General features: G+C 39.1%; 1 protein-coding gene across 3 annotated transcripts; it reads left to right on the top strand.

The window, feature by feature from the left end:
- Positions 1–2,727: 2,727 nt before the first annotated feature.
- Positions 2,728–12,167, top strand: spsb1 (splA/ryanodine receptor domain and SOCS box containing 1). Of its 3 annotated transcripts, none has more exons than XM_031286207.2 (3): positions 2,728–2,836; positions 7,340–8,226; positions 10,554–12,167. In XM_031286207.2, the coding sequence occupies exons 2-3, from the start codon at positions 7,533–7,535 to the stop codon at positions 10,679–10,681; spliced, it is 822 nt and encodes a 273-aa protein (XP_031142067.1). In that variant the 5' UTR covers positions 2,728–2,836; positions 7,340–7,532; the 3' UTR covers positions 10,682–12,167. The 3 variants fall into 3 exon arrangements, with proteins under 3 accessions (XP_031142067.1, XP_031142068.1, XP_031142069.1); XM_031286208.2 differs by having other exon boundaries at positions 2,728–2,937; XM_031286209.2 differs by lacking the exon at positions 2,728–2,836 and adding an exon at positions 4,053–4,357.
- Positions 12,168–12,392: the final 225 nt, after the last annotated feature.

Raw genomic sequence — 12,392 nt, 5'->3', positions numbered from 1 at the left:
TCACATGCCACATGTATTCTATGATTCTGCATTGCATCAAAGTTATTCTGAATGAGTGATAAATTAATGAAGTAGAGCTTTATACAGACAGAATTAATAACCTAATGTGAGGTTCTAAACCTCAGGCATAAGGTGTCTATTCCAGAGAAACCACTAGATGGCAACAGTGCCCTAATATTTCTCAGGTGAAATTTGGTGCATGTGTGTGCTCTGATTTACACAGCGATGAGATTTAGAGGACATTCTGAGCAGGCTTTTTAATTGTTGTTAGTGTCTGGTACACAAACTAAAACTAAATAGGCTAAGAGTTGATAATTATTTACTGGGGTCACTATTATAGAACAAATGACTGTGCTTGTTTCCATTCCTTTTTATGAATGGACCTTGTTATTGTAAAGGAGATCCTGTTACTGAAGAAAAGTGACTGCATCAGTTGTCCGGCACATGAAAGTTGTGTGCAGGGTGCATGTACTTGTCAGTCCAAATTGATCGTCAGTCACCGTACTTGGCATTCCCCTGGGGTCAGTGTGTCAGTGGAGTATGATTCTGACTTACTGAGCAGCAGTGACTGAGGTTGAGGATCTCCACTTGTCTTAATGTCATTCTCAGCATTTTTTAAACCGGGTCAGCGAGGGACTGGAGACCTGAAGGTCAAATTTAACAACAACAAAGTGCCCCAGTGTGTGAGTGATCATGGTTCACTGGTGGTGTCGATAATGTCATGCCCCTGCTGATGTTGTTCATATGGTGTGTGTGTGTGTGTGTGTGTGTGTGTGTGTGTGTGTGTGTGCATTTTAGGACACAATAGGCTACACAGCAAAATAAATGTTCTATTGTTTTTGGCGTAGCCATTATAAAGCAAGCACACACGGGGAATGTAATCCCACCAGAGAGTACCACAGACTATAAATTATTGTAAAACTTCTTGCCTTGCTGTCGAACTAACAAAGACGTGAAAGTACAGTGGTTGTGTGATGTCTTACCTGACTTGTTCAGCATGTGTGCCCAGTGTAGTCTGCAGGTACAGCAGTTTAGGTTACACATTATAAGGATCCTGTGCTGATGGTGCACTGTACTAAAGTTAGCTTTATATTGGTAAGAGGCTGTTGAGTGGATATTTTTTAATCTTCAGTAAACTAGTTTCATTTCAGCCATGAATGAATAAATAACAATGTATATTTCAATGTGATGAAGACGAGGATTTTCTGTTTTTATTCTATAAATGTCAAGACTGTAAGAAGTGTTATGGTAAGTGAATATAAATATATTTAAAATAATATGTGATATTTCAGAAATATTTAATTAGATATTTCTATGTAGCTACAACCACATATTCTAAATGTATTAAGTACTCTCCCCATGGGTTACATCTGTGAAGCCAAATTTGTCATGTGTATTTATATCTTTTTTTAACATAAATATAAACATACAATGACATTTATAAAAGACTACTTTTTTATACTTTCTGTGTCAACACAGCACTTTTTACAGCCTGACTTGATTTTATAAAAATACCATACTTTATTATTAATTATAGGATCATTCATGATTTATTTTAAATATTATTGTTATTATAACCACTTAGCTGCCAGGGTTTTAGGATAATGAAACCACTTAAGAAAAAAAAAACATGTTGAAGAATTTTGAGAAAAAACATTTTAAAATCTTATTTTCCAATTTAGAAGTACTAAATTATAAAATATATGAATTATAGTGTGCAGCCTTTTGCATAGAAATGTTAGTGAATGTCACTTAAAGGTCACATATTGTAAAAAGTGAGATTTCCATGTCTTTTTTTTAATTATGAAACAGGTGTAGGTGCTACAGTATATGAATACTGTGAACGTATCAAATCGCTCAATCCATGAAGAAATGCACACAGCCCATATTCAGAAACTGTGTCTTTAAACGAGCCGTCAGGACTTCTGTACAGTTGTGATGTCACAACTATATTAGCCTATATATATAGGTAGAAAGTGCCGCCACAGTGCTGTTATGCTGTGTTGACACTAAAAGTGACAAAGCAACAGGCTACAAGTAATTTTCAATGGAAGCCAGTGACATAAAGCTACAAACTGATGCCAGCCACTTGTTACTCTGTGACTGTGCTGTGTTTCAGCACTCTAATGATGCTTAACCAATCAGGTTTTGTAAAGGCACACTCTGGTACTGTGTTATTTAGTAAAGTTAGCTGACGCTATGCTAGCTTTTTGTGTATTGGGCGGCAAAATGTGAAACGAAACAAGCACTTGAGCAATGGGGACTCTACAACAATGTAGCTGGCCAAGCTTGGCCATTTTGTAGCTTTTGACACTGGCAGTGTGAACATAGAATTACAGTCATGCCCCAGCTGCAATGATGGTGCGAGAGTGCAGATGCAGAAGACCTGGAAACACTGAACAATCAGAGCAGACTGGGCGTTTTCAGGAGGGGGGGCTTAAAGAGACAGGCACTTAAACGGAGCGTTTCAGAAAGATATTGTGTGTTTAAAGCATGTAAACATGTTCTAGTAGAAACCTAGAATACAAGTATGAACCATAGACTGTATGTCCCTGTAAATCTTTAATTTTTCAGAATTATGGAATACAAATTAAACCTGTCAACTGTGAAATGTAAATGTGTGTATAGTTTCATAATTAAATTTACAACCAACAAAAAAAAAACATAAAATCCGTATAAACTGCAATACCAACATGAAGCTGACTTTGCAGACTGTCAATAGGGAGGTCCTAATCTAGCATAGCAGCTGGGAGCATTTTATCACGTGATGCGAGAGATGTTAGAGAGCAGCCATCATCATTCTATCTAATTCATGTCCAGCCTGAAATGGTAAAAGGTAAGACGACAAGGAAACGGAAAACTAGATGGAGTAGGGGAAGACTCTGAATCCTCTCGAATTTGCGTCTCATCCTCTCTGTTGTTTCCCAACTTAACAAGGTCTGTTTGCTGTGTGCTTTTCACCCGCTTCTCCCCCTGTTTTCTTCTCATATGGTGGCTGCCGAAGCGCTTGTTTCGATTTCTGTGTTTCTCTTTACATCACATTTACATAGTTGATATCGAAAACAACAACAACAACCGCAAAGGGTTGTCACTTCCCAAACGTCCAGTATAGAAGGAGTAACGAGTTGTATTATTTTCGCTTATTAGCATTAGCCTTGTTTGGTTGCTGCTTATGCTAACTCGGTTGGTGCTGCTTGTTGTGTAACTAACGTTTCGAACGCGGTCGAGCTTCAAGTAAATAGAAACAACGTTCCAAATCTGGTTCGCTTGATTTACGCGCTGCTCCTGTCTTATGGTCGCGCGTGGACGTTCCTTGGGCCAGGAGCACACGGCTACCTGGCCCAAGAGAGCTTACTTGAAGAATAGGCTGCTTTTATATTAGCTAGCATGGCAAGCTATTGGTTAACTTCTCCAGAAGGCCTACATAACTCAGTTGGCAGTTTATGAGGTATACTTACCATAAACGAAGACAATACATTTAACTTTCATTAAGGTTACTATACGTTTTTGTTAACTGCTTTAGAGAGGTGTTAATTCAACTTTATGGTCATTCTGGAGGCTGTAGTTAGTGGTACTTGCATACTTATATTGCTTGCATTATAATGAGAGGTGTTTTCTGATTTATTGATCCTAAAAACGGGAAATTACAGTGTTACAGCAGCGAAATATCAGACACACAGCACACATATAGAATATACATGAAATAATAGGATATAATATACATGAAATAATAAATGGGATAGAATACAAGAACAAATATTTAAAATAAGTTAGGAATAAAAATGTACAACTACTTAAATAGTATTAAAGATGTAAGTAAACCTATTGTGCAAGTTGCACTTGTGCAGTTGTGGTTTTATCATAAACCATAAACCCAATTTATCAGAGGCTATACCAAATAATAGAAACACCTATTAGTGTAATGTAATACAGTTCAACAGCACTATGAACCACACCCTTCAAAATTACCTGTTCATAATTGAACATGGCAACAAAAAAATTAACTATGCCCCTTTTAAAGCCTCAAACATAGTTTTCATTTAATCATAAGACAGAAAATACTATTCAACAGTTTTCAGTACAATGGATGACTTTGTCTTTAGTAAACATTGAGCTTTATGCACTCAGCAGGTCAACAAACAAGCTAGGGCTTAAGTTCAGGTGGGACCGGTTTAAATTAGGCCTTACAATAGAGACAACTGTTTCCTTGGCTCAGCAAATCCAGCAACCCCTTCCTCCTGCATGTTAATAAGCTCCAAACCAACCCAGGGGCCCAGGAACCCCAACCAGGCCGGGCCAGTCCAGGATCCCAGCCCAAATGTATCCCTCCACAAGCCATCTTTTATACTACTAATGGGTATGTTTGTTTTGAAGTCCATGGTAAATGTGGGAAGACCTTTTATTGTTCGGTTACTTTTAATTTACTTACTGCATGTTGTGTGCGTTGTAAGGTGGCCCTTTGCCACATGGAGAGGAATGGTGAACTCCTGGCTCAAAGAGTGTGCAAATTAACATGTTTCACTCTGCCTGAATGCTGGACAGGCATTGAAAAAGAGATTGTTTACATTCAGATGCTGGCCACCTGCTGCTTGCTTTTTCTTCTCTCCTGTTTTCCAATCACTGAACAGACATGACCCATTTAAATGGTTGTTTACTTGCATTAGAAAAAGAGCCAAAAGCCCTTCTCAATGAACTCTTGTCTACAATTCAATTAGAGTGGCCTTCCCAGCAGCACAGTTTTCCACATTACACAATGCTCTATATAGCCTAGCTGCAACACAGGCTGAAATACGAAGACCAAAGAGCAGCAGCAGTCACACCTGCGGCCTCAAAAAGTCACATTATATGTCTTTGGGATATTGATACTTAATTCGGAGTGTGGGGTATCAGACCACAGATTTCACTATAAAATAAGGGCCTGACTATTGACCTGTAGTTGTCCTATTGGCTTTCAGATGTCTTTAAAGTTTCAAATGAAATGTAAAAATAAGCGAAGATGTTGTTGGATTAAGGGTCCACAGAAAATGCCCCATCACAGCTGTGGTTTATTGTAATTGAGCCAGTGAAGTAAAGCACAGCAGGTATTCATCAGGCTTTTGTTGTCAAGTTTCTGAGTTCCTGAAACTGTTCCTGCCTCAAGTGGTCCCGCAGCACCTCAAACTCGACAAGCGTTTATATTTTTTTATTTTATTTTTTTAGGCAAGACGTTTTATTACTGCTTTTCCTGTTGCCCTCTGACTAGACAACCATATAATAAGAAATGGCTGGAGCTTTTTTTTCCCCCCTTTTTTTTTTTTTTTTCCTCCTATTTTTGGAGATGTGGGAATAGTAGCTGAGTAACATGTCAGCTCATGGAGGGCCTGGGATCTACTATTGTGCTGCTTAGTGTGTTTCTTCATGATCATTAGCTTTTGAGAAACCAACACTGTTAATTATATCATAAAACCCAATCACCTGTTCATTTTATTATATCCTCCTTCACGATGTGTGTGTAACCGATCCAAATTGGCGACGTCATGTTATCACAAATTCTAGGATTGACTGCTTTATCAAGAAAGGCTGGCGAAGAAGTAATGCGTAGAGTTGTGGACAACTAATCAAATCAGGTTTTAATTATTTATTTATTTTCATGTTTGTGCGCCATGATCCTAAATGAGTTACTTAACACAAGGAGCACATAATAGCATGGGTGTTTACCAGTTAGAGCTCTAAACACTAAATCAAAATGATTGTTTTATAAACTGTAGAAGCTGATGATGTGAATATTAGGATCATGCGTCATGTTACTCTTCTGTCAGACATTGATCAGATGGTGTACTAATTGATCTAGATTTTGTACAGTGGCTGGATCTATAGATCGGGCACATTTAAATTCACGTGACATGTTTTATGGTCTTTCGTAGGTCTGCAGTTATTGTCCTTAAATGAGGCCAAAATTGGTCATAACTGTTAAGTTGATTATTCACTTGACTATTAGTCTTGTCACAAGTGCACATCAGTGAAATTCCAATTACATTGAATATATCCCAACTAATTAAAGCTAAGCAGTCAAATCAGGTGGGGTAATCTTTGTTGGATTTTTCAAAAACAGAATAAATCCAAAAATAATGCGTTCAAGCAGGTATTGATTTATTTCAAAATGTGTCCACTGTTGGATACTGTTTGTTGTCTTTACTGTGGGTTAAAAAAAAAAAAATCATAAAGGCAAAGTTAAAAAAAATAGTTAGTTTCTCTTCAGTTGTTTAAATTTAAATATTTTAAGCAGGCACCTCCTTAATTGTGCTTGCTGACATTGTTAGGCATATAAATCGATCAAATACCTCTACAAAGGTATATGTAATTTGATGTTGCATTATTTTCAGGAAAATCAATTTGAGAAACTGATCAAATAACCAGAAAGGAACGTCTGCTTTTGGCTTATCCAGCAAATTCAAAACCTGACAAAGTACCTAACCATGTTGATGCAAAAATGTTTCCACAATGCATGGTATAAACAGTTAGCAAAATCTCTAAAGGTGATGATTAATGATATATAGCCTACTCTTATACAACCCTAGTTAGTCATGTGTTTAGAAAGACTGTGTTCTTATGTGCTGAACTGTAGCCCTTCAATCGGACATTGTGGCAAGTGTATTCTCTGTAAAAAGTCCAATCATTATACATAATCTTTTCAACCAATAGAAAAATACGTTTATGACTGTTGAGTGGCAGAAACTTGTTGGTCGTTCTTGGTTGGCTCGACATTATAGTGAACTGGTAGGGAGGGAAAACGAAGCCATACAGTCAGACTGCTTCAGGCTTTAGGTTAACTTCAGATGGTTGAGAATGGGTGAGAACATTTGTCACACTGATATAGTACATCTTTGCCATGGTCAGCAGATACATGTTTCTGTTGCCTTATGATAATGCTGTTTGTGTAAATCATTTTTTTTCTCAGAAATCTTAGGTCATGGGACACTGCCTTCTTTGTTTATACACTAAACCTCACATGAGAATAAAGCCACTTTTGAGGCTGCTCAACAGCCCTGCGTTTAATATCAGTTGTCCACTGATGACCAAATGAATCTAGTTAAACCAATGAGTACATGTACCATTACATGTGAACACACACTGTAACATTTCCAATAAATGAAGTATGATGTAATTACAGCAGATGTACCATTTAGTCGCCATCAAAGGGCATAAGGATGGACTTACAATGTACCTTATGTTTAGCTAACTGTTGTTTTGTACAATCTGATGCTAATGTTTCCTGGCTCAAACTGAAATAATGCTAATTAGATTAGGTAATAATGAACTTGTTTGTCTTTTCTGCTTGCTTCTCTTCTAATATCTCCAGAAAGGCTTCAAAACACACCTGGTGTGAGCTTCGCTGTCTGCAGCTAGTGACAAGGGGGAGCAACAAACCACCTTCTTGGGTTGCAGGAGCACGGTGGAGGAGAGGGTCTGAGGCTGATTACTCCCCCCATTGGTCTTTGAGGAGGGGGGAGGAAGAGGAGGAGCAAGAGGGAGCTGCTATAACCACCCAGAGCATGGGGCAAAAAGTCCCAGGTGGTATTAAAACCATTGATATGCGGGATCCGGCATTCAGCCCCCTGAAGCTGGAGCTACAGGCCCTGAGTCACACCAAGCCGTCTCGACTGGATCTGCTGCTGGACATGCCACCTGCCAGCGTGGATGTCCAGGTCCAGAACTCATGGAACAACGATGACCGCTCCCTTAACATCTTTGTCAAGGACGACAACAAGCTGGTGTTTCACAGGCACCCTGTGGCGCAGAGCACGGACGCCATCCGGGGCCATGTTGGCTATACAAGGGGACTGCATGTGTGGGAGATCAGCTGGGCTATGCGTCAGAGGGGCACACACGCTGTGGTCGGAGTGGCGACAAGTGACGCCCCGCTGCACTCGGTGGGCTACACAGCTTTGGTAGGAAGCAACGCCGAGTCCTGGGGCTGGGACCTGTGCAGGAGTAAACTCTACCACGATGGCAAGAATCACCCAGGAAAAACCTACCCGGCCTTCCTCGAGCCAGACGACACCTTCATAATACCAGACTCCCTTTTAGTAGTCTTGGACATGGATGAGGGGACTCTGGGTTACATAGTAGATGGACATTATCTAGGGGTGGCATTCAGAGGACTTAAGGGCAGGAAGCTGTACCCAGTGGTGAGCGCCGTGTGGGGACACTGTGAAATAAGAATCCGGTACATAAATGGACTTGATCGTAAGTACAAACTTTAAATGTTTTTGAAATACTGTTATTCCTTTCTCTCATGAGCGATGGTGTTTTGCCATCTGTGATGATGTGTCCAGCTCTTACACAACCAGTGGCTGCATTTATTAATGCAATAAACAAAGGTGTGACAGTTAAGTGTTAAGTCATACTGTCTAAGCAAGACATATTGCAGAGGGTTACTGTAGAGCTGACTTTTCAGAAGCGTTGCCTCCCTAACAATTATGTAAAGCAGTGATAGCATGACATTATTTGTGTTCTTTCCTGGTAGTCCAGATAACATATGAATTAATATTTAACTACATCCCTGGATCACCTTCTCTCATATGAGAATGATGTCACTGTGTCCTAATCTTGGTAAGGAGTTAACAGAGAACATATCTCACTGTAACCTGCCCTAGCTTTTGTCAATAACTGTACTTTGCTTTTGTTTTTAAACTGCACTGTAGCCCCTCCATTATAGATGTTGGTGTGTATTGTTTTCAAAACATCCAGTGGCCCTTAAGTACAAAAAAAACAAGCTGCTTGTTCTCTCCTCTCCTCCACCCGCCCCCCCGACAAATGGTAAATGATTTTTTTTTTTTTTGATTTGATGAATTATTCCATGGTTAAAGGGGTCATGAGCTTTAGAGGCACTGAACACCCACACAGGTGTTTTCTAGTTATTGTGGCTGATTGGACCTTTTCCAGGACTGTGTGGGTGTGATTGGACTGAGTGATTGACATCTTCCTGAGTCCACTGTTGGTGGTGTTAGCGTGGGACAAATGACATCTTTTGTTATCCTTATTGGTATAAAAGAATTTGTGACCTTATAAGTTCCCATCAAAGCTCCGGCCTACCTTCAACCTGAAAAGAGTCTAATCAGCCAGAATAACTGAAAACACCTGTGTGGGTGTTCAGAGGCTTTAAATGAGGAAACATAGGTCTTCATCAAAACATGTTGTACTACCCACATGTCCCAAGTGCTGTGTGCTCATTAGATGTTTATGTTCAAGCGCAGATCCCTCGACCTAGTTTAGGCCTGTGGAAAAGTTGCACTACAGATGCAGCAGTGATATGCATTAAAGCTAGCTTCAATTTTATGACATTCCTCTTACTGTTAGATGTAGAGAGGGGAAATCCTTAATCTTATAAATTGATGTTAAAGGCAGTTTGTCTCTCAAAACGTTAATCCTGTGGCTGTTTGGAGCCAGTATGCAGTGTTGGCACTGCAGCTAAAGAATATAGCTGCGAGTAAATTAGTTTTGAGTATTAAGAGTTTACACTGCCTTGTTTGTTTATTTTTTGATAAGATATTGCCTTATTTAAATCACACATTTAATTTTAGACAGTATTTTAAGTTATATCGCTGCTTAAAATGAAATACCTGTATTTAAGATTTTTTGGCTTATTTTGTTAAATAAAAGGGTTTGTAGATTTTATTTATATTCCTCTAGGTAAGGTTTCCAAAAAGTGTGTATATATGTGTGTGTGTGTGTGTGTATGTGTATATATATATATATATATATATATATATACATACATACATACATACATACATACATACATACATACATACATACATACATACATACATACACACACACACACACACACACACACACACACACACACACACACACTAAAACTTGGATATCAAATTGGCACGGCAATTTACATTTTTCAAGATACCCAACCCTAAATGTCAATCGCATTACATTTTTTCAGACAAGCAGTAAAAAAAGATTTTCTTTGACAAATTATCAGTAGATTACCAAAATCCATTAATGTAATTTATTTTTGGACAAATTGTAGGCCCTACTAGAGAGCAAACTACCTGAAGGGTTACCCTACTGTGTAATCTATGAACACACGGACATGTGCTGAATTTCATTTGTTAGTTTGATGTTCTCCCTAGTACACACACTCTACAGCAGCACCCAGATGCGTTAATGTCACCGCTGGGAATGTTGGTCCATTTCTTTTCTTCAGAGTGGATTCCACATAAGTGTGAACTTCATCCTTATATATTCTTCCTCTAATGGGAGCTGCATGCCATGACTCATGTTTATCTTGCACAACAGTGACTTTATACCCTCAAACACTCTTATTGTGTTCTCTATGGCAATAAAGGTTATATACTGTTCCACTCCCATTTTTATAGTCGCTCACTCCCCCTCTGTGTTCACTTTAATTTATGCTGGTGTCTTATACTTTATACGCAGCCCCTTGCAGATTTGACTTAACGCTTGACATTTACACACTCCTGAAATGAGATTCAGCCAATGCTAACACAACACCTCACCCCTCTTCCTCTCTTGTGTCCCTCCCCCACCAGCTGAACCCCTCTCTCTGATGGACCTGTGTCGGCGTTCGGTGAGGGTGGCATTAGGAAGAGACCGCCTGGGTGAAATCCATAGACTGCCACTGCCGGCCTCTCTCAAGAACTACCTGCTCTACCAATGACGGCGCTGATGGTGACAGCACACTCAGCACACCTTCGTCTCTTTCTCATGTTTCTCTGGGATCCTTGAGTTGAACCCGTTTGACAACATTGCTCAAGCCTCCAGTACTGACTCAGCCATCAAGTATGCTTCTGTGTCAGTAGCTGGACACCTTTTTTGAGTTTCTTATCCTGTTTTTATGACTCTTTGCAATTGTATTCTCTAACTTTATAAAATCAGGAATCACTGAGCACTATGCACATGCTGATCCAGGTGATGCCCTGACAGTCACCATGTTGGTGTACCTCCTCCAGTTTGTAGGTTAATGTGGCATATGTGGTCGGTTTCTCTGCTGTGACCTGCAGACTTTATGATAATGAATTTATATCTTGTAGCCTTTTAAATTGATGTGTTATTGGTTGTGCTAAAACTAAATTGTGTGATGGAATTTAAACTTTGAGTTGGTGCAGAAATACACTGCTAGCCTCTGACCACAAGGTGGCAGCACACACACATCAACCTGTACATCCTCTCAAATTGAGAATTATAACATGAAATCCTAGTTGCTTTTAGAATTTTTTTTTTTTTTTTTTTTTTTTTAAATGGATACTAAATAAAATTGTGGTTCACACAACACAGAAGAGGTGCTGACCACTCCATAGAGAGTCTGTAGTGCAGTGTGAAGGAATGCACTGTTGGGCAGCTGAAGAGCAGCTCCGACCATTCACTGCATTATCAGGTTTCTCTGCGATATGGAAGTTTACCCCATTGCTTACCATCAAGGCATCCGTCAGGAACAACATCAGCAGGAATTTTAACGGAAGGATAATGTCACTGTGATTATTTGTAGCATGCATCTGCAGGAAATCTTTATCAATACAATCACGTCTTTTTTTAAAAAAAAAAAAAAAAATTCTGTCACTCCTGCTTTTTGTAGTGCAGTAGATTTCAACCACATGCTGTCAGGGGCCAAGAGTGCTGTGTTTTTTTGTTTTGTTTTTTTTTTTAATTATTCAACCAGTCTCCATCAGCTGATTTCACTGGTTTGCACATTCAGCCAGAAAATGGAAACTAACCAATGACATATCCACTTAAGTGGTTCTTTGCAATGAAAACCGCTGCTACTCTTGGGTCTCACTGGCACATAGCTGAGAACCATTGATGTAGTGTTTGTTGACATGTAAAGGGGGAAGCAAAGGGGTTGGGGAAACAGACTTATGTTGGTGAACGGCGTTGTGCCTGAATCAGCAAACTTTAGATTTAATGCACCATAACGACAAGACAATCCACAAAGTGCTGCACAAATGTAATAGAAAATCGGATTGCCAACATATTAAATGTCTGTTGACTAGTACTTTTTAATGTGCAGATGTGCTCCTTATTCAGTGCTCAGCTGGATGTGGACATACTGTGTCACACCTTATTTTCCTTGCTTGCAGCTTCCATTTTATTTGTATTCCATGTTGTAGATTTGTTTGTAAGTATCTATTAAAGTTTATTTCAAAGTGCATTGTACCTGAATCTGCTATTAAATGTCAACAAGCTACAGGTGATGGACAAATTAGTTAGTATTTAGGCAATATCATTAAATGCTGCAAATGATGGTTTAAATAATTACTATAGAGTAGAATAAACATTGTTAACATTTAAGGCAACTTGTAGTGAAATTACATTAGATTGAGTTGATACAATATTGTAAGCTGGTTGGTGCTGGCTGAGTTCCATTTAGCTGC

Source organism: Sander lucioperca, chromosome 12 (assembly GCF_008315115.2).
Source record: "Sander lucioperca isolate FBNREF2018 chromosome 12, SLUC_FBN_1.2, whole genome shotgun sequence".
Classification (NCBI taxonomy): Eukaryota; Metazoa; Chordata; class Actinopteri; order Perciformes; family Percidae; genus Sander; species Sander lucioperca.
Note: the sequence above shows the minus strand (reverse complement) of the source record. Positions and strands in the feature narration are given on the sequence as shown.

Bases quoted from the DNA above. Each gene is read 5' to 3' on its own strand.
- spsb1 (XM_031286207.2), top strand. From the start codon at position 7,533: ATGGGGCAAAAAGTCCCAGGTGGTATTAAAACCATTGATATGCGGGAT. The intron at 8,227-10,553 runs GTAAGTACAAAC...CTCCCCCACCAG, and splicing joins GTACATAAATGGACTTGATC to CTGAACCCCTCTCTCTGATG.